At 55.8% G+C, this 22057-nt stretch overlaps 13 protein-coding genes across 13 annotated transcripts in view; 6 read left to right on the top strand and 7 right to left on the bottom strand.

Annotated features, from left to right (window-relative positions):
* Nucleotides 1–137, top strand: part of LTR77_008034 (uncharacterized protein) — a gene marked incomplete at both ends in the record, with an annotated part of 925 nt that extends 788 nt beyond the window's left edge. The window contains one exon of the mRNA XM_064805268.1: nt 102–137. Within this exon, the coding sequence (XP_064656373.1) occupies nt 102–137 (36 nt within the window). The remainder of the gene's footprint in view (nt 1–101) is intronic.
* A 389-nt stretch (nt 138–526) lies between these two features.
* Nucleotides 527–1013, bottom strand: LTR77_008033 (uncharacterized protein; the record flags this gene model as incomplete). The annotated part of the gene is made up of 3 exons (XM_064805267.1): nt 527–688; nt 791–894; nt 974–1013. 3 exons carry the CDS (start codon nt 1011–1013, stop codon nt 527–529), a joined length of 306 nt encoding a protein of 101 aa, XP_064656372.1.
* A 294-nt stretch (nt 1014–1307) lies between these two features.
* Nucleotides 1308–2645, bottom strand: PKP2 (putative protein kinase; the record flags this gene model as incomplete). Its single annotated transcript, XM_064805266.1, has 1 exon — nt 1308–2645. One exon carries the CDS (start codon nt 2643–2645, stop codon nt 1308–1310), a length of 1338 nt encoding a protein of 445 aa, XP_064656371.1.
* Nucleotides 2646–3188: 543 nt separating this feature from the next.
* UBP15 (ubiquitin-specific protease ubp15) lies at nt 3189–6892 on the top strand (the record flags this gene model as incomplete). The annotated part of the gene is made up of 3 exons (XM_064805265.1): nt 3189–3197; nt 3249–6723; nt 6786–6892. The coding sequence occupies 3 exons, from the start codon at nt 3189–3191 to the stop codon at nt 6890–6892; spliced, it is 3591 nt and encodes a 1196-aa protein (XP_064656370.1).
* Nucleotides 6893–7809: 917 nt separating this feature from the next.
* LTR77_008030 (uncharacterized protein) lies at nt 7810–8262 on the top strand (the record flags this gene model as incomplete). The annotated part of the gene is made up of 1 exon (XM_064805264.1): nt 7810–8262. The coding sequence occupies one exon, from the start codon at nt 7810–7812 to the stop codon at nt 8260–8262; it is 453 nt and encodes a 150-aa protein (XP_064656369.1).
* An 85-nt stretch (nt 8263–8347) lies between these two features.
* Nucleotides 8348–9230, bottom strand: LTR77_008029 (uncharacterized protein; the record flags this gene model as incomplete). Its single annotated transcript, XM_064805263.1, is given in 2 exon segments — nt 8348–8393; nt 8407–9230. The coding sequence occupies 2 exon segments, from the start codon at nt 9228–9230 to the stop codon at nt 8348–8350; spliced, it is 870 nt and encodes a 289-aa protein (XP_064656368.1).
* A 1295-nt stretch (nt 9231–10525) lies between these two features.
* Nucleotides 10526–12298, bottom strand: PRP45 (mRNA splicing protein; the record flags this gene model as incomplete). The annotated part of the gene is made up of 1 exon (XM_064805262.1): nt 10526–12298. The coding sequence occupies one exon, from the start codon at nt 12296–12298 to the stop codon at nt 10526–10528; it is 1773 nt and encodes a 590-aa protein (XP_064656367.1).
* Nucleotides 12299–12704: 406 nt separating this feature from the next.
* On the bottom strand, nt 12705–13403 carry LTR77_008027 (uncharacterized protein; the record flags this gene model as incomplete). Its single annotated transcript, XM_064805261.1, has 2 exons — nt 12705–13084; nt 13136–13403. 2 exons carry the CDS (start codon nt 13401–13403, stop codon nt 12705–12707), a joined length of 648 nt encoding a protein of 215 aa, XP_064656366.1.
* Nucleotides 13404–13579: 176 nt separating this feature from the next.
* Nucleotides 13580–14517, bottom strand: LTR77_008026 (uncharacterized protein; the record flags this gene model as incomplete). The annotated part of the gene is made up of 2 exons (XM_064805260.1): nt 13580–14364; nt 14427–14517. The coding sequence occupies 2 exons, from the start codon at nt 14515–14517 to the stop codon at nt 13580–13582; spliced, it is 876 nt and encodes a 291-aa protein (XP_064656365.1).
* Nucleotides 14518–15238: 721 nt separating this feature from the next.
* On the top strand, nt 15239–16060 carry LTR77_008025 (uncharacterized protein; the record flags this gene model as incomplete). The annotated part of the gene is made up of 1 exon (XM_064805259.1): nt 15239–16060. The coding sequence occupies one exon, from the start codon at nt 15239–15241 to the stop codon at nt 16058–16060; it is 822 nt and encodes a 273-aa protein (XP_064656364.1).
* Nucleotides 16061–17373: 1313 nt separating this feature from the next.
* On the top strand, nt 17374–18552 carry LTR77_008024 (uncharacterized protein; the record flags this gene model as incomplete). The annotated part of the gene is made up of 1 exon (XM_064805258.1): nt 17374–18552. The coding sequence occupies one exon, from the start codon at nt 17374–17376 to the stop codon at nt 18550–18552; it is 1179 nt and encodes a 392-aa protein (XP_064656363.1).
* A 271-nt stretch (nt 18553–18823) lies between these two features.
* On the bottom strand, nt 18824–20099 carry LTR77_008023 (uncharacterized protein; the record flags this gene model as incomplete). Its single annotated transcript, XM_064805257.1, has 2 exons — nt 18824–19983; nt 20039–20099. 2 exons carry the CDS (start codon nt 20097–20099, stop codon nt 18824–18826), a joined length of 1221 nt encoding a protein of 406 aa, XP_064656362.1.
* A 406-nt stretch (nt 20100–20505) lies between these two features.
* Nucleotides 20506–21732, top strand: GAS5_3 (1,3-beta-glucanosyltransferase; the record flags this gene model as incomplete). Its single annotated transcript, XM_064805256.1, has 1 exon — nt 20506–21732. The coding sequence occupies one exon, from the start codon at nt 20506–20508 to the stop codon at nt 21730–21732; it is 1227 nt and encodes a 408-aa protein (XP_064656361.1).
* Between the last annotated feature and the right edge of the window lie 325 nt (nt 21733–22057).

Below are 22057 nucleotides of genomic sequence, written 5' to 3'. Positions count from 1 at the left end.
CCCCGCCCGGGCGGCGGGCGCCCCGCCGGGCGCCGCCGCGGCGCCCGCGGGCCGGGGCGGGGTTGAACGGGGTGAACGGGGTGAACGGGATGAATGGGAAGATGGAGGATGTGGGGGATGCGATGGCTGGGGGTTAGAAGTCTCGGAAATTGGTCTGAGAGCGGATCGTTCTTGGGAGCTACATGAGGCACTCGAGCGGGGTGTGAATTGCTGCGTTCAAGCGGGCGGAGTTTGGGCTAGTTCTCCACGAGAGAAAGGGTTTGCAGCATTGCATAGGCATAGACAAGAGTGGAACGCGCTGGCACGGTAGAGGAGAATGAGGATACGAGAACTGCTGGCCGTCAAGGCGGCTGGATTCCTGGACACCCAAGAGCATTCTCGTGCATCCACTCTCGATATCATACAACCGTTCCACGCACCAGGGTATATCCTTAAAACTCCCCCAACCCATTCCTACTTCGCCTTCCCTTCCCAAAATCCATCTCCTCCATCCCCAGCCTCAACGCAGCTCGCAAATCCCATTTCCTCAATGGTACCCCGGCGGCGGCGCCTGCTGTGGAGGCGGCATCGTCCCGTACCCCCGTCCCCCAGTCTGCACCCTATCGCTAAACACCCCCGGCGCCCGCCTGTTTTCATAAATTCCCTCACGCGCTTGCTCTTGGCGGGAGTAGTAGATGTATTCCACATACTATAGTCCTGGTCAGCAACACATCTCGTGGTATCGCGGGAGGTTTCGCGCCTGGGGTGGTCGGAGAGGGGATGGGTTGAGTTGGAGAAGGGCGCAACGTACGAAGGCGTGAATGTGCCCCGGCAAGAACCCGAGGATCGTGAGGCAGATGTTGATTAGGAGGTCGGCGCCGCAGCCTGCGACGATTGCGACGCCTACGGGTGGGACTGCGCGGGCGTGGTCAGTATGGAAGCGCATCTCATGGTGCCTGAGGTAGACAGGGTGGGTGGGGGAATGGGGACGAACGGAAGACTGTGATGATTACGAGGAGGATTGCTGAGATCATTTTGGCGGTCGTTCTCGGTGGTCGCAGACGTTTGGAAAGGTTGACGGGGGTGTTGTTGGCTTGGAGGAGTAGGGGGTGTGAGGGAGAATATAAGTGTCGCGAAGAGTCGCGAGTAGCGCTTCAAAGTAAGAGCGATGATGTCACAGGTGTGGCTCAGCTTAACTTCACTGTGGCGTCTCGACAGGATTGAACGGCACGAGGTTGGATTGGGTGTGACAAAAGCCGTAGTTCCGGGCTCCTCATCGTCGAGAGCAGTACGTAGTCTGCCGCCAGTGGCCGTGTATGCCCATACCCCTACACAGCATCCATACTCGCTCTTGTCGTCAACACCTCATTCTTATTCCCCAACCGCGAAATCTGCAGAAACGCATCACACCCATAGCCCTCCAGACTATGCAGCTCCAAACTACCCGCCCAGTACTTGGCGTAAATCTTGCTCATCGGCAAACCCATCCCCAGACGCAACTCCGGCGGTCGACTCGACAGCGAAGACAGCGAACTACCATGCTTCACTTTGTCGCTGTGCGAAGCAGCGCCGGGCTCGAGTTCCTGCATCGTAGCCTTCAACCTCGGGACCGTCGCTAGATTTTCCAGCCTTCGATACCGTCGCGGGCCTTTGGCGAAAGACCACAAGTACGGCAGGACGTCCCGCTCAATCCCACCACCCTGATCCGAGATCCGGATAATAACATGCTGCGCCGCCTCGCAAATCAACACCTCAATCGGCGGCGGCTCGCTCGACCCCTTCTGCTCAATCACCGCTTGGATGCTGTTCCGCAGTAGCTCGCCGATGATGTACTCGATGTGCGAGGGGATATAAGGAAACGTCGTGTCCAGATGCCCCTGCAGCACGATCTTCGGGATCGCTACTTCGCTCCCATAGGCTTTGGATGCGAGCTGCGTGGCGGTGGCGGCGCACTTCTCGATAATCTCTTTGGCGTTGCATTTGAGCAGGATCTCGCCGACGAAATCGTCTTCCGGGGTGAGGGTGGCGGGTTTCTTGGCGTTGGGGAAGTGCCAGGGGGAGTGGAATGTTTCTGTGAGGGCGAGATGTTGCTCTGCGATGACCCGCCGGCTGATGCGTGAGCGGAGTAAAGTCTTCATGAGCAGGTCGCTCTGGTCCGGGCCGATGGTGTCTTGGATCTCGAGCACACCCATCGCTAGACGTGGGATGACGGAGAGGTGCTCATTGAGGGTCTGCTTGAGCACGGCGCAGTACCTGTCGTTGTCGTCTAGATTACGAACTTCGGAGACTTTGCGGAAGCGCTCGAAGGCGCCGTAGTAGAGTTCGTAGACGTGGCTGATGTGCTCGTTGGTCAGGGCGGTGTAAGGGAGGGTTTGCATGTTGCGCAGGCGGTGCGCGATACGGGTGGGGAGTTCGAGGCGGACATAGTTGGCGGATTCCAGGAGACGGGGTTCCGTGAGGGTGCGGCCGAAGAAGGTAAGTTGGCGGAGGGAGATGGGTCGTACGTCTCGAGCGACCCAGTCATCTAGGACGTTGGAAGGTCGCCATGGTGGCACTGTGCATGGCTGGGCTGCGCTCGTGTTGGCAGCGGTGGCATATGCTTGGGTTCGTAGAGAGGGCGGTAGATCCAAGGTGTTCTTCAGTAGATTCCTGGCGCTCACCCTCATGTCGATGTTGGGTCATCACGCCTGGAAGACTTGAAGAAACATGTGAATGTGATTCACGCCTCGCGCACGGATGCAATTCGGTGCATGTGGCTTGAGAAATGGTGGGGGAGCTCACAAAGCGAGCAGCCTGTTGTGTTGCCTTCCTTGACCGCACCCAAATCCAACATCACTTGGTCAAGCTTTTCACGGTTCAAGCGAAGTGAATGCGAAGCTGCTGATAGGCACGTGATTGGGGCAGTGCAATCTTCCAAGTTTGTCTGGCATTTGCATTTGTTCACCTTCTTCCCTTTGTGCTGGCTCAGCACCGACCAGCCAATGACGTGCCTCGGATGCCAGTTCAGACGACGAATGAGTTTTTGACCACACCTCTTCACCATCACCCCACTGCTCCCCCAAACATCATCTGGCCGGCTTCCTAGTCATAGCAGGCGCTCGTGACGGCTGCTCATCCACTGCGCTCTGCTGGCTCGCAAACAGCGTGCAAACGAAGCCACGACATCCCCCACGACTGCCGCCTGCGCATACCACTGATCGCCTCACAACATGGATCAGGTAAGCTCTCGTCCCTCCACTGTACTACTTTCACCTGCTTTTACGAGCCAGCCGCGCGTATCAAAGCGCGCCCGAGCCACCGCTGACATAAGACGTGCCTCGCAGCTCGGCAGTGACATGCTGCTCGACTCCGACAACATGATGACACCAACCGACGACAACGACAACGTCGCCATCATCTCCCCCGACGACGCCGACAGCATGATAGACGACCCAGAGCCCACCGCAGAGGCCACACAACCATCGGCGGATGACTTCGAAGCCATGCGGGACCGGTTCCTGCCGGCGCTGCCCGAATATGAGACAGAAGCAGAGACATTCCACACATGGGACATCCAGAACTGGAGGAACCTGCCGAAGAGGACACATGGACCGACATTTCACTGCGCAGGACACCCATGGCGCATACTATTCTTCCCCGCCGGGAATGCCGCCTCAGAGAGCGTGTCTTTCTATCTAGAACAAGGGTTCGATGAGGAGAAGCCGCCGGATGACTGGTATGCCTGCGCGCAATTCATGCTAGTTCTGCATAACCCCAACGATCCATCCATATACATTCATCATGAAGCACATCACCGCTTCACCGTCGACGAGGGAGACTGGGGATTCACGAGATTCGCGGACAAGAACCGGATTTTCGCGGCGAAGTTTGATGGGCATGACCGACCGATGATCGAGAACGACTGCGCGAGGGTGACGGCCTATGTGAGGGTCTTGAAGGACCCCACTGGTGTGCTGTGGCACAACTTCGTCAACTACGACAGCAAGAAGGAGACAGGCATGGTCGGGCTGCGGAATCAGGGCGCCACATGCTACCTCAACTCACTACTGCAATCGTTGTATCTCACTGGAGCATTTCGGAAAGCAGTGTACCAGATACCAACGGCGACAGACCAGGATCGACAGAATTCGACATCAGCATACGCCCTGCAACGACTGTTCTACCGGCTGCAAGCGGACCAAGCAGCGGTGTCGACTCAAGAGCTTACACACTCGTTTGGATGGGAGAGCCGGCAGATTTTCGAGCAGCAGGATGTGCAAGAACTCTCGAGGATATTGATGGAGAAGCTGGAGGCACGGATGAAGGGCACGGAAGCTGAGAATGCACTCCCCAACATGTTTGTCGGAAAGATGAAGACATATCTGAAGTGCATCAATGTCGATTACGAGTCCAGCCGGATAGAGGACTTCTGGGACTTGCAGCTGAACGTGTCAGGCTGCAAGAGTCTGGACGACAGCTTCCGGGATTACATCCAAGTCGAGACTCTGGAGGGCGAGAACAAGTACATGGCGGAAGGGTACGGATTGCAGGACGCGAAGAAGGGCGTCATCTTCGAAAGCTTTCCGAACGTTCTGCATCTCCAGCTAAAGCGCTTCGAGTACGACTTCAACCGCGACGCCATGATGAAGGTCAACGATCGGTACGAGTTCCCAGAGATCTGGGATGCATCGCCGTATCTGGATGAGAGTGCAGACAAGTCAGAACCCTACATCTACCATCTCCACGGCGTACTGGTACATTCTGGAGATCTCAACGCAGGCCATTACTACGCTTTCCTGAAGCGGGACGCCAACGGCCAGTTCTACCGATTCGACGATGACCGAGTGACTCGCTCGACGAAACGAGAAGCCATCGACGACAACTTCGGTGGCGACTACGCACCGAATGGAGTGAACGGCAACATCAAGACGCAGAACCCATACACAAGGCAATGGTCCACGAAGCGGTCGAATAACGCGTACATGCTGGTTTACGTGCGCGAGAGCAAGTTGGACAACATCATCCTCCCGGACAGCGAAGTGCAGCCGCCTGAACACCTGCCCACGAAACTCGCTGAAGAGCGGGCAGCGCTCGAGAGGCGGAAGAAGGAGCGTGAGGAGGCGCATCTGTACATGAACGTGCAGGTTGCTCTGGAATCAAACTTCAAGGACTTCCACGGCACTGATCTGATACCCTGGAACACCGACGATGGCGACGATCCAGCAGCTCCGAAGGTGTACAGGCTGCTTAAGAGTATGACGGTCTCAGACTTCACGGATTTCATCGCTCGCGACCAGGAACTGGACAAGGAGCTGATACGGCCATGGATCATGGTGAATCGGCAGAACGGTACTGTCCGACCCGATCAAGCTCTGACGTGGCAGGACATGACGCTCCAAGAAGCTGCGGACAAATACAGCACCAGAAACTCTGGCTTCCGTGTGTTCATGGAAGAGACTGAGCGAGGTGAAGACGGCCAGCCCAACTGGGTGTCAAGCGAGCCTCCGACCCCCGCTTCGCCTGTTGTGAACGGCAATGTTGCACAGCAGAAGCCTATCATTGTCTTCTTGAAGCATTTCGACGTTGACCAACAGCTGCTCAAGGGAGTCGGCCACATCTACATGAACCCCATGGACAAAGGCCAGGACCTCGCTGTCCCAATCCTGCAGCTGATGAACTGGGAGCCTGGCGTCTCGCTGGAGATGTATGAAGAGATTAAGCAGAACTTCATCGAGCCTATGAAGCCGAAGCAGACTCTGCTTGCATCTGAGATCCAGGACGGTGACATCGTCTGTTTCCAGCGACATCTCAGCGATGAGGAAAAGGCAGCGATGCAGCAGACCAACCCCACAGCCAGCCTGGTCGCGCCACAGTTCTACGACTTCCTCATCAATAGGATCTACGTCACCTTCACACCCAAATTCATCCCGATGCAGAACTACCAGCCTCGCACCGAAGGCGACGAGATCTTCCGCATCCCTCTCTCAAAGAAAGACAGCTATGACGCCCTCGCCATCAAAGTCGCAGAATACCTCTCCGCCGCCGGCGCCACCCCCGTCGACCCCTCCCATCTCCGCTTCACCACCGTACACATCCAATCCGGCAAGCCCAAATCCATCGTCAAGCGCCAAGCCGGCGCGACCATGGCCAACGTTCTCCTCGCCGGCAGCGGCTACGGCGGCTACGGCGGCTACGCCCCCACCCAAGCGCCCGACCACATGTTCTACGAGGTGCTGGAGATGAGCCTCACGGACCTCGAGCAGCGCAAGACCGTCCGCATCAACTGGCTTAGCGAGGGCATCGCCAAGGACGAAGAGTACCACCTGCTGATGCACAAGCAGTCGCAGTTCACCGACGTGCTCGCGGCTCTGGCGAAGAAGGCCGCGCTGCCGGACGAGTTGCTCGATCAGATCCGCTTCTACGAAGCCCACGCGTGTAAAGTGTACAAACTCCTCCCACTCTCTCACGGCGTCGTAGCGTTGAACGATTTCATGACCATCTACGCCGAACGCGTCTCCGAGGAAGAAAAATCCATGGACTTTGAGAAAGGGGATCGGTTGGTCAGTTGTTTCCATTTTGAAAAGGAGCCGGCGAAGGCGCATGGGATTCCTTTTGTTTTCTTGTTGAAAGAAGGGGAGGGGTTTGCCGAGACGAAGGAGAGGTTGAGTAGAAGGACGGGGATTAAGGGAAAGCAGCTTGAGAAAGTGCGGTTTGCGATTGTGAAGGGGGGGCAGAGTTATGTTAGGCCTGTGTGGGTTGAGGATGGTGAGTTGCCTTCGTGTATGGTGGAGCGATGTTGTGGAGTGAGGCTAACTTTTTTGTGGCAGATGATGTGTTGTCAGAGAAGTTGCATCCGGACGACCATCTGGGGCTGGAGCACCCGAATCGGAATCGGAGTAATGCTGTGCGGTATGAGAGTTTGAACATCCGGTAGGACGGTGCAGATCGAACTATCGCCACAGCTCTCGACGGCTCTGCAGACGCCGAACACGACGACTCCATCCATTTCATAGACGACAGCATATGCAAGCGTGCATCATCCGCCGGCAACGGTAGTACTTCAAAGAAGCGCAGCGCGCCGGGAGAGAGTAACGGGCAGCACAAGATTCGGGTGTGGGATTCCGAGCAGGGGAGGCTCGTGACTGTTGATGCGGAAACCGCGGGCCGGATTTGTGCTCGTACTGCGAAGGCGCCGCCTGTGCGGCGTGAGGAATTGGGGGGGTTGCTTTGCCCGGCTTGTAAGGGGACGGGGTTTAGTGAAGAAAGAGGCGATACTATTGATGAATCGGAGAAGTGGGCGAGAGGAGAGGAAGGAGCGGAATTGATTGTAAGAGTTTGATATCGAGAAGCAAGAATGCGCGGTGTATACATTCATATACGTCGTTGATCAATGAGCGATGCACCAAAGGCGAACGCGGCATGAGCACAATGATATGGGAAGCAAGCGGGATGGTGAGCGGTGTTGGGGTGGGTTGCCAGCGATGGCGCAGCGTGAATGCATGGCGTGGTGGTGTTGGGGATGGGAGGGAGTAGTGTAGCTGGGTAGTTTGTTGTGGTGCGGTGGAGAATGAACAGTGTTTGAGCCTGTGAAACTTGGCTGGTAGTGCGTTTCTGTTGCTCGTCCTCTCGTTGATATGCCGTAGGCAGTGAAAAGGGCTGGAGAAATGCAAGCCGGTCTTGGTCTGCTCGTGATTGACCTGAAGGGGGCGAAAAGAAGGCCCAAATAGGAAGTTACAAGGCGATCCTTGGCATCAATGACCTCAGTGAATGTAAATATCATCTTCTCGACAAACACTCTCCTCAAACAACAACACCAACCAGAATTCCAAAAACGACGCCAGAACAACAACCATGGGCCTCCCACAACAACAAGACTCCTCCGCAGAGCCCTCATCAACCAAACCAACCTCCGCCACCTCCTTGCCACCCGAAGCCCTCGCCCTCGCCTCCAAACTCTTCGACTTCGCCCGCGAAGGCAAAACCCCAGAACTGACCCAATACATCTCCGCCGGCATCCCCGTCAATCTGACAAACCACAAAGGCGACACGCTCCTCATGCTGGCATCTTACCACGGGCACGTCGAGACGACGAAAGCGTTATTGGATCTCGGCGCGGACGCGAATGTGCTGAATGATCGCGGACAGAGTCCGATTGCGGGGGCGGTTTTCAAGGGGAGTGAGGAGGTTGTGAGGTGCTTGGTGGATAGGGGGGCGGATTTGAGGGCTGGGCAGCCGAATGCGGTGGAGGCGGCGAGGATGTTTAAGCGGGAGGAGATGCTTGGGATGTTTGGTGTGGAAGAGTAGGAGGGGGTTGTGATTGCAAGGATGTTGGACGTTTTGTAAGATAGCATAGACTGATGAATCTTGATGACTGCCACAGGAAGCCATATCACGCCTGAGAAAACTCACCCGCCACCGTCGTCTGTCGGATGGTTCTAATCAACGAACACTCCGGGCGCCACTTCGGCCTGCCTCTCCTTCCCCTTCACCGGCAACAGCAGTCCCTCCTCAGCCCCGGTAACCTGATCATGAAAGGTTTTCGCCACCTTGTTCACAGCAGAGCTGATGCTTCCATTCACCTTGTGCAGAAAGCCGTTGCCAGATGTGTGTCGTTCGTGGCCTTCGGGCGGAGTCTCGTACGGCGAAGTCGCAGGATTGACGTGCATAGTCGCGCCGTGGTCGAAGGGCATGTGGAACGAACAGCCAAGTTCGGCGTTCTCGTCCTCTTTCTTGACCGCTGGTGAGTAGGTAGGCGCACGTTGGCTGAAGAAGGTGGAGACTGATAGGAGTGGTGCTGTGAACCATCCGCCGGTGGCCGGAGTCTTGGGATGACCTTTGTCGATGTTGAATGTATGGTAGCCAGCTTCGTGCTCGCCACCTTGAACAGCGATACTCAAGCCGTGATAGGCGACAGTGGTATCGATGCTCAGCTTCTTCGGCTTCCTCTTCCTCGCCCCAGCGTTCCGCCTTCCTACCGCACCGAGAGCCATCTCCTCATCTGTGGCCGCAGAAGCATAGTTGCCTCCACCTCCCACTTCACGAACCTCGCAACCGTCCTGCGTGATCGCCATGTAGTACTGTGTCTGATTCTGCGCAACTTTCGGCATAATCTTGTACACCCACGCCGAATCGACGGGGAATTGCGCCAGGATCAGGACCACAGCCATAGTCAGTACGAAGGCGCAGCATCCGGCGAAGGCGTGGATCATCCACATGGGCACGTTTGGCAACGCACGCAGAGAATCTGCCGGTTCTGCTGGAGGAGTCGTCATCATGAGAGTCGTGGTGAAGATTCCTGGATGGATGGCGGTTGTCGTGGTGAACGAGGTGGCAAATAGCAGCGTTAGCAGTTGCGCTGTGGATGAAGACTGTGATGGAGCGATCAATGTTGCGGTGAATCGTATGTCGACGCTGGTGGCTGGTGGCTGGTGAAATCCTTCAAGCTGGCTGGTGAAGTGAGGTCGCTCTTAGTACAGAGGGCAAATAATGACCCAACGCTCTCGAAATGCTCGCGGTATGCAAAGCATGTTCAGCCCGCCCTGCTCTTAACAGTCCCATGACCCCCCTGCGTCACCTCTCCATACCCCCTTCCACCTCATGGACGCCCCAAGCCCTCCCGCAGCCTCCTGTAGTCCCCCATCTTCGCCCTCCGCCGCAAATGAAGTGACATCACCCACTCCCCTCGCATGACAGCCGGCGGCACTGCGGCACTAAACCCACAATACATATTAATATCCCCCAACTTCAACCTTCGCCCCCCAAGCGTAGCGGCTTGAAGAACAAATTGCAAGGGTTCAAACTCCCCAGTCAATTGATTGTTCGTATCAATCAATTGGTTGGTGAGCCCCCCCCCCCGGCAGTGGTAGAGGTCCCTGATGACTCAAACTCGCCCCTTTGCAATTTAGTTGAAAGAGCCCCTGTGCCAAAGTGCCTCATCCCGTTGAGGTGTCCCCGCCGATTCTTAACAGCACCGAGCTGTTGCAACCATGGTTCGAAACCCTACGAAGGGCATCGTAGAACCCCGTATACGGAGGTCCCTCATACCCACGATTATGAGGCGGAACTCTCCAAGATGAGGCGACACAACTCAAGTAAACTTATTCGATTAGGTTTCTTGACCTCCGAGGTCTGACGACGTTAAGGGGGTGTTCTTTTGCCCGTTGGGTTTTGTCCTTTGGTGTGGTATGGTGTGGAGGAGTTGTAGAGGTGGTGCCTCCTTTTCTTTTGGATACGCTTTATGGATCCGTTGTGTTTTCGTAGTTTCACTTACTGTGAATTTGCTCATGAATGTCCCTCCTTGCCTTGTCCGTTTGCAATCTTCTTCGCTCATGTTAGTAGGGCCTAGTGGTCACCTTTTCATGTTTCTAGTTCATAGCCGCATCACTGTGCCCCGTGAGAAGGGCAAGTGGTATTTGTGTTTGCTGCTTGAAAAGGAGCAAGACTTCACGATTTTGCCAGTGATGGAAAGGTGTATCGAACAACATGAATCAAGCAAAGGACAGTAGCACCCACCGGAGCATGTATGTAACACTTCTTGAATCGATACGTACTGTTCTCTTCCACCCTCTTACTCATCATCCACCCTCGCCCTCTTCCCCTTCCCCCTCCCCACCTCCTCTTCCGCCCCTCTCTTGTTCGCCCCCTTGGCAGCCTCACTAATCATCGCCTCCACCCCGAAAGGATCATCCCCTCTATCCCTCTCAAACATCACCGGCCCACTCCTCTCCTCCGTCGTCTCCGTGCCCTTAAAACCCTCCTTCGGCGCCTTGCCCAGCCCCTCAAACCTCTTCGTCCCTTGGATCTTCTCCAGCGTCTCGCCCCCGTCGTCCCCATCATCGTCATCCCCGACTTGCGGCCGGTAAATGCTGTTCAGCGCGTCGCGCTCCGCGAAGAGCGGTTTGTCGTAGGCTTGGTCTTCGTTGAAGCCCGCGGCGAAGCCGGAGCTTTGATTGAAGAGGCGGGAGTCGTACATTGCTTCTTTGTTTTGGGTGGGTTTGGCGAGGCCGAGGGCGACTTTCTCGGAGACGTCGCGGTTCTGCTCGCGCGCCATCATTTGGATGCGGCGTTCGTGGCCCATGTTCTTCTGGCGCATCTCACGTTGGGCTGCTTGACGGCGTTCTGCTCGCACTCGCTCACGGTCGCGGCGGTCGCGCTCTCCACCCTCCTCACGATCGCTGCCTCTGCTCCTTGAGCGGGACGAGGCCGAAGAGTATGAGCTGCGGCTGTCCATCGACCTGCTGCGGGAGCGCGCATTTCCTGATTCTCGTCTGGGCGCAGCGGCTGCTTCGCGATCCTCCCGGGCTTTCTGCGCCATCATCCGCAGCTTGTCCTCCTTCTCCTGCTTCTCCTTCTCGGCAAGACGCTGCTGCATCCGCTGTCGTTGCTGCACTTCTTCACGCGCATGCCTGTCAGCAGTCGACAAGCCCTCCGCAAACTGCGCAAACCTGTCGTTGATCGTGACCTCCTTCAACCCGCGGCCGTCAGCAGCCAAGCGTTTGTCCAGCGGCACAGTGTAACCTTTAGGATTCTTCCAGTTCGAGACTGTCGGTGGGATCTTCCACGCTTCCTGATCTTCTGCCGTAAGCTTGCGAGGCGGCGAATGCATGACAGGCGGCGGAGGTGACGGCGGCCCTCTAGGGATCTTCTTGATCTTGTGTTTCGGCGGTTCCATCGGATCCTGCTGCCTCTGCACAATCTTCATAATCCGATCCTGCTTCTTCGAATTGTCCCCCATCTGGTTCGCGGGGGTATACCGCACAAACGTCGGCTCCGGTCTTGTAGTGCCCTTGATATTCTTCGGCTTCTGCGCTGCAAGCGTACCATCCACCAAGCTTTGTAACGCCTTCTGTGTCCGCTCCTTCGACTCTTCCACCTCCTCCTGGCTCGGCCGATCCAAGCTAATTTCACCCACGTCTGCCCTCTGTCGTAGCGGTATCAAATCCTTGAAGCTCGCATGCACGATCCTCTTCTCATTGTGCCCGCGTCTGGCGATGGCGTCGTATTTAACCTTTCCTTCATTGTCCACCTGGATCGCCAGCGCATTCGAGCTCGACGCGCCCCCCTTGCGTCCCATGTCCAGCGGATACTGCGCCATTGGTACCTCTGGAAAAGCGCCGCCATCACCGAAGTCTTCCGGGTTTCGAGGTCGCCATCCTGAGCGTTGTCCATAGGGTGGTGGGCCAGCGCGCTTGACCACTAGTTGTGACGATTCGAGCTCCCTAGCATCGACGACTCTGGGACCTTTTTGCTGAGTGTGCGTCGGCAATTTCTCGTCTTCGCCTGAGTACTTCGGTTTCGGCAGAGCGCTTGTCAGCGACGTTCGAGATCCAGTGAGCGCCATAGTGAAGGTGGAGATCGACGTTGGCTGCTCGCGAGATTGAAAGTGAGGTCTGAAGAAGGATTTTGAAGGGCAGCTTCACCGATGCCAAGACTTCGGCCTGGATGCCTTAGAACCTACAGCTCAAGTGGGTGACACTGGAAGAAGTCGAGATAAATTGAATTGTGAAGGGCTTCTAGAGTGCTTGACACAAGATGATGCGTGATGGTGAGAGCTTGACAAGACTGCCTCGAGACTTTAGTAGCGTCTCATTGCAACGACGAGGCTACTCTAAAACTACTCATTGAACCCATCTCTCACCCCTCACGCCCCTTAATGATCAGATCCGCCGCCTTCTCACTAATCATCATAATCGCACTCTTGATTAAAACCCCCAGAATCCTCGGGAACACAATCGCATCCACCACTCTCAAGCCTTCCACTCCGCGAATCTTGAACTCCAAGTCCAGCACCGCCATCGGGTCACCGTCAATTCCAATTGGCGCAGTACAGCATGCATGATGGCCCCAAGCACCTGCTTGATGTAGGTGCCTAGCTCCTCATCGGTATCCGCGCGTGGGCCTGGGTACTGCTCTATAAAGTTGGAGGTTGGTAGGACAAGGTCGAAGTCGTTGAAGTGGCTCAGGGCGCCACGGGAGATCTTGATGGCTCCGATGAGACTCTGGAGATCCTTCTGATTCGCGCCGTCCTCCGTCGTGCCGGTGTCGAAGTAGTTGAAGTTGATCTCTGGCTGCTCGAGCGGATCGGTAGATCTTAGCTCCACGGTACCGGCTTTGTTGCGCGTGTGCGCTTTGAGTGTGTACCAGCTGTAGTGCTTGTGATCCTGGACAGCCTAGTTACCCGACCAAGGGAAGTAGCCACGGAAGTTGATCGGTCCGCCAAAGATGAAAAGATCGATGTCGTCTGTCGGGGCGGTGGTTGACACTTGTGCCATGGCTGCCGCAAGGCCGTCGGTGGCGTAAGCGCCTCGCTGGGCGAGAACGTAGGGGTCATTGAGCCATTGGTCGAAGCACTTGTCTTGAGCCTTCATATCGAAGGTGCAGCCATCGAGGATGGGGAATTTGTCAGGATGCTTGGTGTTGACTGGTATCTCGTAGCGATCTTGCATGTTGGTCCCCAAGCCTAAAAGGTTGGAACGCACTTTGATGCCGAACTTCCTGAGCTCTTTGCAAGGACAGATGCCGGAGAGCTTGAGTAGCTGTACCTTATTGTAGGTCCCTGCTCGCCGACACCTTGCCCGGGGTACCTGATGCTCCACTGAGCGGGCTGGCTTTGTACAGATACTCATCTTTTGGGGTAGCTGACGCCTTTGGCTCCAGGCTTGCCACTTTTCCTATCGGGCCTGAAGTTGATCTTGGTGACAAAGGTGTTCGTCATGATCGGTATCGGGTATCCGCTGTCGACAGTGCCCACGATGCGCTCGCGGACGCTCTGCCTCTCACCACCATTCATGATGAGCGGGATCTGGAAGAAGCCTTCCGCAGAGTCTCGCCCAGGGTAGCCGCCGTTCGGGCTGACGAGGAGTGCTTCGCCGAGTCCTGTGAGAGCACTGACTGGAGAGAACCCGAGTCCTACTTGAGCAGCTCCACCGAGCAAGTGCTTCGCCAATTTGATATCTCGAACCAGAATCGTGGGATCTGAAGGCATGGTAACCTGCCAGTCGTAGAATTTGCTGTTCAAATGGTTGTCTCGCATGTTCGTCGGATTCCAAGAATCATCGCCAGTCATCTGCTGGATGTTGCTCCAGTCCGAGTCTTTCGGCTCGATCCAGATTAAGGCATTGTGAGTAACGCAACCGCGGAGGACACCAGCACGAGGATAGAGTATGCCCTTTGGCGTTGCTCCGGTAGGCACAGCAGTCTGATTATTGATGCGCGTAAAATCGAAGCCATCAACATCATAAACGAACTTTGGATCCTTCTGTGCACGAGCAAGATCTTTGTAGTGGTTCACGTAGACATCCCACCGAAGCGCAGGGTCTTGAGTCGCAGCTGCTTGATATCCGGGAACGGTCGTGTTGTAGTCATTTGCAAGATCTTTGCCGGCCTCAACGAGAAGTGTCTTGCAGACTGCTCGAGCGAGTCGGCTAGCAAGCGGCCCTCCGCCTGCAACGCTGCCTGTTATAACGTACTCATGATCGTTGCATGATCCATCAGCGGTCTCTGCCCCGACATCGCATCTGTGTCAATGTCCGCAGGAACGGCAGGAGTAGCCATGAACATGGAAAACACTGAAAGTAAAGAAGCCAAGTCTTGTAATGAGTGCATGACTGCAGCTACAACAGCTGAGGTAATGAAAGCGGGTGAAGAGGAGAGACAGGATCGCCGACCCTCGAGAACGACCATGCAGTCTTCAAGTATGCGCAAAGCCCTTGATGAGCATTTCACCTGCTGCGCTATCGTGCTTGGTCCTCCGCACTTCTTTTCAGCAAAAGATTTCTCCCCGCAAAGAAGAGAGTAGTCCGGCATTGAGAAACTCAAAGTGCCAATGGTCGCTGACCCTGGTCTATGGGAGGTATGTCATTGCATACCAAGCACTTCCCAGGGGAGAAGCTAATCGATCGCGCTGTCAGCAGCCTGCCGGTTCAGGCCATGGACTGACCAAGGAAGGCATGCGTACGGACACAATGCGGGGTTGCTGTTCAGTGATGGTCATTAACAGATAACCTCGACAGCTGATGGAGCGGAGGAAGGATTGCGGTGTGAAAAGAAAGACAAGGTGAGGCGTGGAAGCACCAAGAGGAGTGATTCAAAGCCGAGGAATAGCCGCGATATGTCCGATCCATCTGCAAGACCTCACCTGCTCGAAGACGCCACATTCAGCGACTTGAGGAGGTACTACACAATGTTCGCCGTACTTTAATATCAACCCAAGTTCTCCGGGATGTCTTCGAGATTTCAACTGCCCACCAGCGGCTCGCCATCACCCTCAATCACCCCCGCGATGTCCCACCAGTCTCCCCGCTATTCCACGGATGACTACTCAGATGAAGATACTCTTCCCTATCCTGCCGAGCTCCCTCGATCAGACTTCCTCGCCCCGGACTTCGACCCAGCTACCTACCTCTCCACGCTCCGCAACCGACATCAAACACTTGAGGATCTGCGATCAGACCTGCGCCAACGGAGCCAACTGCTGAACAAGGAGCTACTGGATCTGGTCAATGGCAACTACGAGGAGTTCTTGAGCTTGGGTGCGGACTTGAACGGTGGGGAGGAGAGGGTGGAAGGCGTCAGGGTGGGGCTACTTGGATTCAAGAGGGAGGTGGAGGGAATCAGGGCAGCCGTCGAGCAGAGGCAAACGGAAATGGGAGATCTGTTGGCGGAGAAAAGGAATACCAGGAAGGATGTTATGATGGGACGAGCTTTACTGGAGGTCGATGCGGGATTGAGTGAGCTGGAAGAGCGACTGGGCATCAAGGGGGGCGATGGCGAGGAGCAGAACGATTCTGCAGACGATCAATCCGACAATGAGGGAGGACCGGACTATGCGACGACAGTACCGATCAGACGACTACAGCGGCATGTAAGGAGCTTCCTGCTTCTCACCCGCTCCATCGAACGGATCGGTCCAGAGCACCCCTTCATCGTGGCCCAAACTGCAAGTATTACTGAAGTGCGCAGGACTTTGCTACTGGACCTGGCTTCTGCACTACGACAAGCGAAGGGTGAAAAAGCAACCGACGCTGTGCTTGCGATCGTAGCAATGTACACCGAGCTCGGTGCAGAAAGCGATAGCATCAGGGTGCTGAAAGGTGCTGGCTGAAGCAGATTCGATCAAATGAGTCCCCTCCATGGACGGCTCATACCTGTCTTATACAGGAAAATACAGCGAGTCTCTGCCATTAATGGCATGCTCACGTTGCCTTGGAACCCGCGACTTCGACAGCTTCAGTAAGTCGACTGGTCGCATAAAGGCCTGCTCTTCTATCAACATGCGCTTCGTTCGCTCTGGCACGGCGATGGAAGAAACTCGGGCACGCATCCCTGAGATCCGAGTAAACTTCGCAACTACAGCATCAGGCATCAGCCTCGCCCTGGTTTCCTATCTCGCACCACCTCGTATTTCGAAAGCCAGCACGCGAGTCGCAAAGACAGCGGACCGAATCCACTACGGAAGGACCAGCGAGATCCTGTACAGCTATCAGTCCGAAGCTCTCAGTTTGTAGGGCTGAACGACACAGAATTGATGCAAGCCATACCCAAGACAAAGTCTAGTTTCGTCTGTCAAACGATCCGTCTTCAGAATTCCAACAGTCCCACCTGCGAACCTCGACCACTCATGACGGAACGCCAGAACGCATTCCGCTCTCCGAGACGATGCAACGGTTCACAGCTTGCCACCATGATTATGCGATCACTGGGCAAATAGCGCGAGTGCCGACCCCTTCGGTCGTGATGCGGGAGCCGTCTCTGCGGTTATTGAGCGACTTGTCGTTGCGAGGACTATTAGACGACGCTATGGCCTACCCCCTCGCCCGGACACCTCTTGGAGAGGTCTTTTGAGAAACCGGTCGGCAGGGGTGAGCCTTATGCGCCACGGTCAAGAATCAACTCCGAGATCTCGCGGTGCGCCGTTGACGAGGTGGCGACGACGACATGGTGCTTGTTGGTAGGCGAGGACCACTGAGCGCAACTTCACCAACAGGACGCTTGTCAAGGGATCCGTCACTTTGCATCTACTCGTTGACAAGGCCTATGTCACTTGCCAAAGTTAACGATCGGACACGCTAGGATCTAGTCGATTCTTTCTCTGCGGTTGTCTCCATTTGTGGGCACTCAGCCTCCCGCTGCCGAACGCCATGAGTACAATTAAAAGACGTGCTGTGCCTGCGAACTGCCCGCGTTTGCATTTGGCGGTGAAGTGACTAAGCCACCTTGCAACCACATAACTCCCTGTGTACCTGTATGTACGTCAGTGGTGTGCGTTGTTGCCTTCTTGCGGCGTAGTAACAACCCCACGACCCCGCGGTTTCCCAGTTCAATCCGAGTTGATACACTCACCAACTCGACAGTTCTCTGGTTCGCCTTTTGCTCTTTTCTGACTGTGTCGAACAATCTTTACAACCTGAACCGAAGATGTCTGGAGCGCCAACGGTGTCGGCACCTCCAGCCGCTCACCCAAGTTCCAACGTCCAGACGCTGCCAGCTACTGCGTCTACCTCAACAGCAGCTGGATCTGCTCCACCGAGCTCTTCAAACCCTCCGGCACTGACGACAGCAAACCCTGGACCACCATCCGCTTCTGCCAGTCCACCCGCTAAATCCTGGTGGAAGCCTCTGTACAAGCACGTCACTTCCAACCGGATAGGTGTTGTGCTCTGTCTCGTGGCTCTGCTAGTCTCAGTCCTCGGTCTCTACCTAGCATTCAAAGGCATCGACATCGCCAAAGCCTCGCTCCTTGAGGGAAGGAAGCAAATGGTTATCACGCTCTGGGAGGATTGCCGGGACCGTGCGGTAAGTGGCTCGCGGCTAGAAAAGTTGATGGCAGGGTCAAGACTGATGCTCGAGGCGAAGGATTTGCACAAGGACAATCTGTGCCAACAATATCTTAACGTGAGCCTGGGCTCGGTTGTGAAACGACAAGCGCTTGAGCTCTGGACCTCTCCTAGAGCGGCCAAGGTTCGCCTGATGCTGAGAGGAGCATTGTCGTACGCAGGAATGTCCCGCTCTATTGAGAACCGACCTTTCTTAGACAACGGGTCTTCTGCGTCTGCTAGCTACGCCGAGGCATTCTACGCAGGAGGCATATCATGTACTGAAGCCTTTGGTACAATGCTAAAGCGAGGCGATTTCGGAGATTGGACCTCGACTGGAGTCCTCAAACTCAACTTAGGGCTGGCAGTACTCATTATATGGGTGCCTTACTGGGTCACATATGTCGGTTTTATGCTGGGTGCATATGCCCTCCTTCCCCTGGGTGTCTATGATGTTGACTACAAGATCTTACGCTCGCGGACCAGGGACAACTCGATGGGCACGTATGCCGACGAACATGCAATGACAAGAAGAATCCGCATCGTCTGGATAGCTTGGCCACTCTTTCCACAGAGCACAAAGGAGCACAGGCCTCTGTCTACGAAGTACAAGCGGAGGATCCCAGGAGTCTTCCTACGCAGGGTCATCATCCTTGAAACCGCCAAGATGGAGGAAATGACACTGTCTGCACACTTGCTGCGCTTTTACGTGACCTCGCTCACTGCACTTTTGACACGTCGGCTTTCGATGAGTCTTTCCGAGTATGCAGTTGGGCACTGAGGCACCAGTATGGGAAACTTTCCAACATTTCGTGGTCGTCGCGAGGCTGGCTGATACTGACCTTGCGGGATGCGTTCTTGAGATACAAAACCTTTGACAGATGATGCGTTCAGAGGTGTGAACTCTGCGAAGAGCTGCCTCCCATCTTGTTCTCACTCGACAATCGACGCTAAATCTATGGTCCACCGCACCGAATCAAAACGACAAGAACGAAAAAACTGGCAGTTGCAAAGATTTGGGACAGGAGGATCCTCAGCAAATTGCTAGCGTTCTACAGCTTCGGCCTGCTGCCTCTTTCAACAAACTCAAGTGCGCCATCCTTGACTTCATAATGCCTCCCCTTGACCCAACCCATCCAGATTGACAAGATCTCCTCGCCGCCATCGCTAGGACTCATACCCTTCGACTCCCACCCGTTTCCGGTGATGCCAATGCCCTGGCCCTCAGCAACCGGCCGATCCTCCAGATCTGAGTCGGCCATCGCCAGACTCGGCGAGCTCTTCAGCGTAACAACTGGTCGCTGGTCGAACCCGTCCTTCTCAAGCTCTCGCTGCGTAATGACTGGAGTACAGCAAGCGTCCGTCCCGTCAAAGATCTTCTCCCACTCCGCCCTCGTCTTCTCCTTGAACTTGGCCGTATACATCTCAGCCTGCTTCTTCCACGTCCCCTTATCCATCCGATTCCCACCAATCGCGCTCTCCTCAATCCCCATCCCCTTCAACAACGCAGCAAAGAACTGCGGCTCCAGGGCTCCAACAGCCATATACCCTCCATCCTTCGTCTCATACGTGTCATAAAAAGGACATCCACCGTCCAACTGATTCGTCCCTCTCTCCCCACCCCACACCGGCAACTTGGTCGCGAACCTCGGCATCGTCGCCATAAACGCACTCCCGTCCACCATATTTGCCTCCACGACTTGCCCCAACCCATTCCGCTCCCGATGCAACAGCGCCAACACGATCCCCAGAAAACACATCGCCCCTCCACCCGCGAAGTCCCCAACAATATTCCCAGGCGGATACGGCTTCTCATGGTGCCGTCCCAGCATCGACAACACCCCGGACACGGCGATGTAATTGATATCATGCCCCGCCATATCCTTGTACTTCCCATCCCGTCTGAACCCCGTCATCCGCGCCACGATCAGACGTGGGTTCAGCCGCATAAGCACTTCCTCGGGCCCCAGACCCATCTTCTCCAGCACTCCGGGGCGGAAGGGGTCGATCAGGATGTCGATTGTCGGGATGATGGTTTTGAGCAGCTCAATGCCGGCCGAGGTTTTGGTGTTGACGCAGATGGAGGATTTGCGGCGGGTGAGTTGGTCGGCCGTTGGTGGGGGAAGCTGGTCGGTGTGGGCGGAGGGGTGGGCGCGGTCGACGCGCAGGACGTGGGCGCCGAAGTCTGCGCAGAGCATTCCAGCGAAGGGGCCTGAAGGGGTGGTTAGCTGGTGGGGTGTTGGCGGGGAGGGGAGGGGAGGGGGTACCTGGCGCGAGGCCGGCGAACTCGAGGACCCGGAGGCCTTGGAGGGGCGGTGATTGGACCATGTCGGGCATTTATCTTTGGTATACAGTGCAATGGCAGAGGTGCCACGCCGGTGTAGAGGACTACATGGTGTAGCTGTCGAGGTACTTACGAGGGGAGAGCTCTGCCGGATCAGCTTAGCCTTGCCTCGGTATCGAGAGCTCGTCTACTCAGGCTTAGGCTAAGGGGGCTAAAAGTGCACTGGCCAAGGTACAAAGTGAATTCAAGCTGCAAGGCCTGGTTGGTCTCAGCGAATCCTTCAATGACACAAGGTGCAGCTGTTGCCTTGCTACAGGTTCCACTCACCAAGGATCTACCATACTGTTGTGTGTGTCGTGTTCAGGTACAAGTAGATGTGACTTTCGTCTTGTTTTTGTAAACATCCTCTGCTTCCACTCAGAACTTCCATCTCATCTACCACCCGCAGCAATGGAACCAATCCACACAAAAGGCAACCACTTCTACCGTGGAAACTCCCGCTTCCTGATCAAAGGCATCTCCTATATACCCCGCCACATTGACCCCGAGAACCACAGAAGCATCTACAGCTCCGACACCATTGTCGACGCCCTCGCCGACGACCGCCTGGAGGAGCTCAAACGCGACATCCCCATCTTCCAAGAACTGGGCCTTAACACTATCCAAGTCACTGGCCTAGATCCTACCCGCAGCCATGCCAAAGCCATGCACCTCCTCGCCGAAGCCGGAATCTACGTCCTCGTGGAGATCGGCCACAAGATCAAGACCCCAGCCGCCAGCCACGCTGGCAGACGTATGGATCCCAACTTCGACACGTCCCGCTACTACACTCTATTCGTTATGCGCAGGGCCTTCCGGATAGTAGACCAGTTAGCAGACCACCCCAACCTCCTCGCCTTCACCGCCGACGCCGAGATGATCACCTCCCCCGATATGACCAAAATGGCCGAAGTCTGCCGCGCCGCCGTGCGAGACGTCAAAACGCTACTCCAGCTTCGCGGCGGCCGACGGCCACCCGTTGGTGTCCATACAAGCGACATCGCGGGCCTCGAGATGTCGATGCTGCAGTACTTCACCGCCGGCCCCGCGGAGTCACGCGTAGATTTCTTCGCGAAGGACTGCTACTCCTGGGCCAGCCCGTCCGACTTCCAGATGAGCGGATGGAGCAGTATGGTGGAAGCGTACGGGCGGTTTCCGGTGCCCATGTTTCTAGCGGAGTTCGGGACGAATATTAATGAGCGGAAGTGGGATGAGATTCCTTGTTTGTATTCGCCGGATATGACGGGGGTGTATAGTGGTGGGTGCGTTTATACTTACTTTGAGCATGGGAATCAGTACGGGATTGCTGAGATTGGTGAGGGGTTCAGCGTTGGAGAGGATGGGGAGACGATAGGGATTGGAGAGCGTGGGGAGAGAGTGAAAAAAGAGGAGTTTGGGAGGTTGAAGGAAGGGTTGCGGATGGTGGGAGAGAGGACTAGTGAGCAGTTGTTCACTGAAGAGGTGAAGGATTATGAGGGCTGGACGGGGACGTTCCCGGCTGTGCAGGGGAGTTGGCATGCTACGGCGAATCTGCCTGATCTTCCGGCGAGCGTAGAGGCGATGTATGAGGAAATTTGGAAGGAGAGGGAGGAGCAGGTTCGCGGAGGGGTGCAACAGCTTGGCATCGAAAACAGCTAAGTATGGCACTGAGCAGAGGGAGAGCAGGTTGTCTGTGATACGCAAAGGGTCGGGATCGTGGAGCAACGGTACAGCGCCAGGCATGTTCCCCATACCGGACGAACAGACGCGAGCAGTGGAGGCCTTCGACGCCTTCTTGCGTTCGTTAACCGCCACCGGAGGCAGTAGGAGGAGAAGAGGGCACAGGAGAGGGAGTGGGGTGAAATCTTCATCCTATAGTGTTGGCCTAGGAAGAACGCGACTGGAAGGCAAACAGAATAGAGTGTGCTATTGTCGTCGACAGGGTCTTGTCGAAGAGTGTGTGCTTGGGAAAGGGCTACGTTAC

Source organism: Saxophila tyrrhenica (assembly GCF_035928015.1).
Source record: "Saxophila tyrrhenica strain CCFEE 5935 chromosome Unknown scaffold_13, whole genome shotgun sequence".
NCBI lineage: Eukaryota > Fungi > Ascomycota > Dothideomycetes > Mycosphaerellales > Extremaceae > Saxophila > Saxophila tyrrhenica.
The sequence above is the reverse complement of the archived record's forward strand: the minus strand, read 5'-3'. Positions and strand labels throughout refer to the sequence as shown.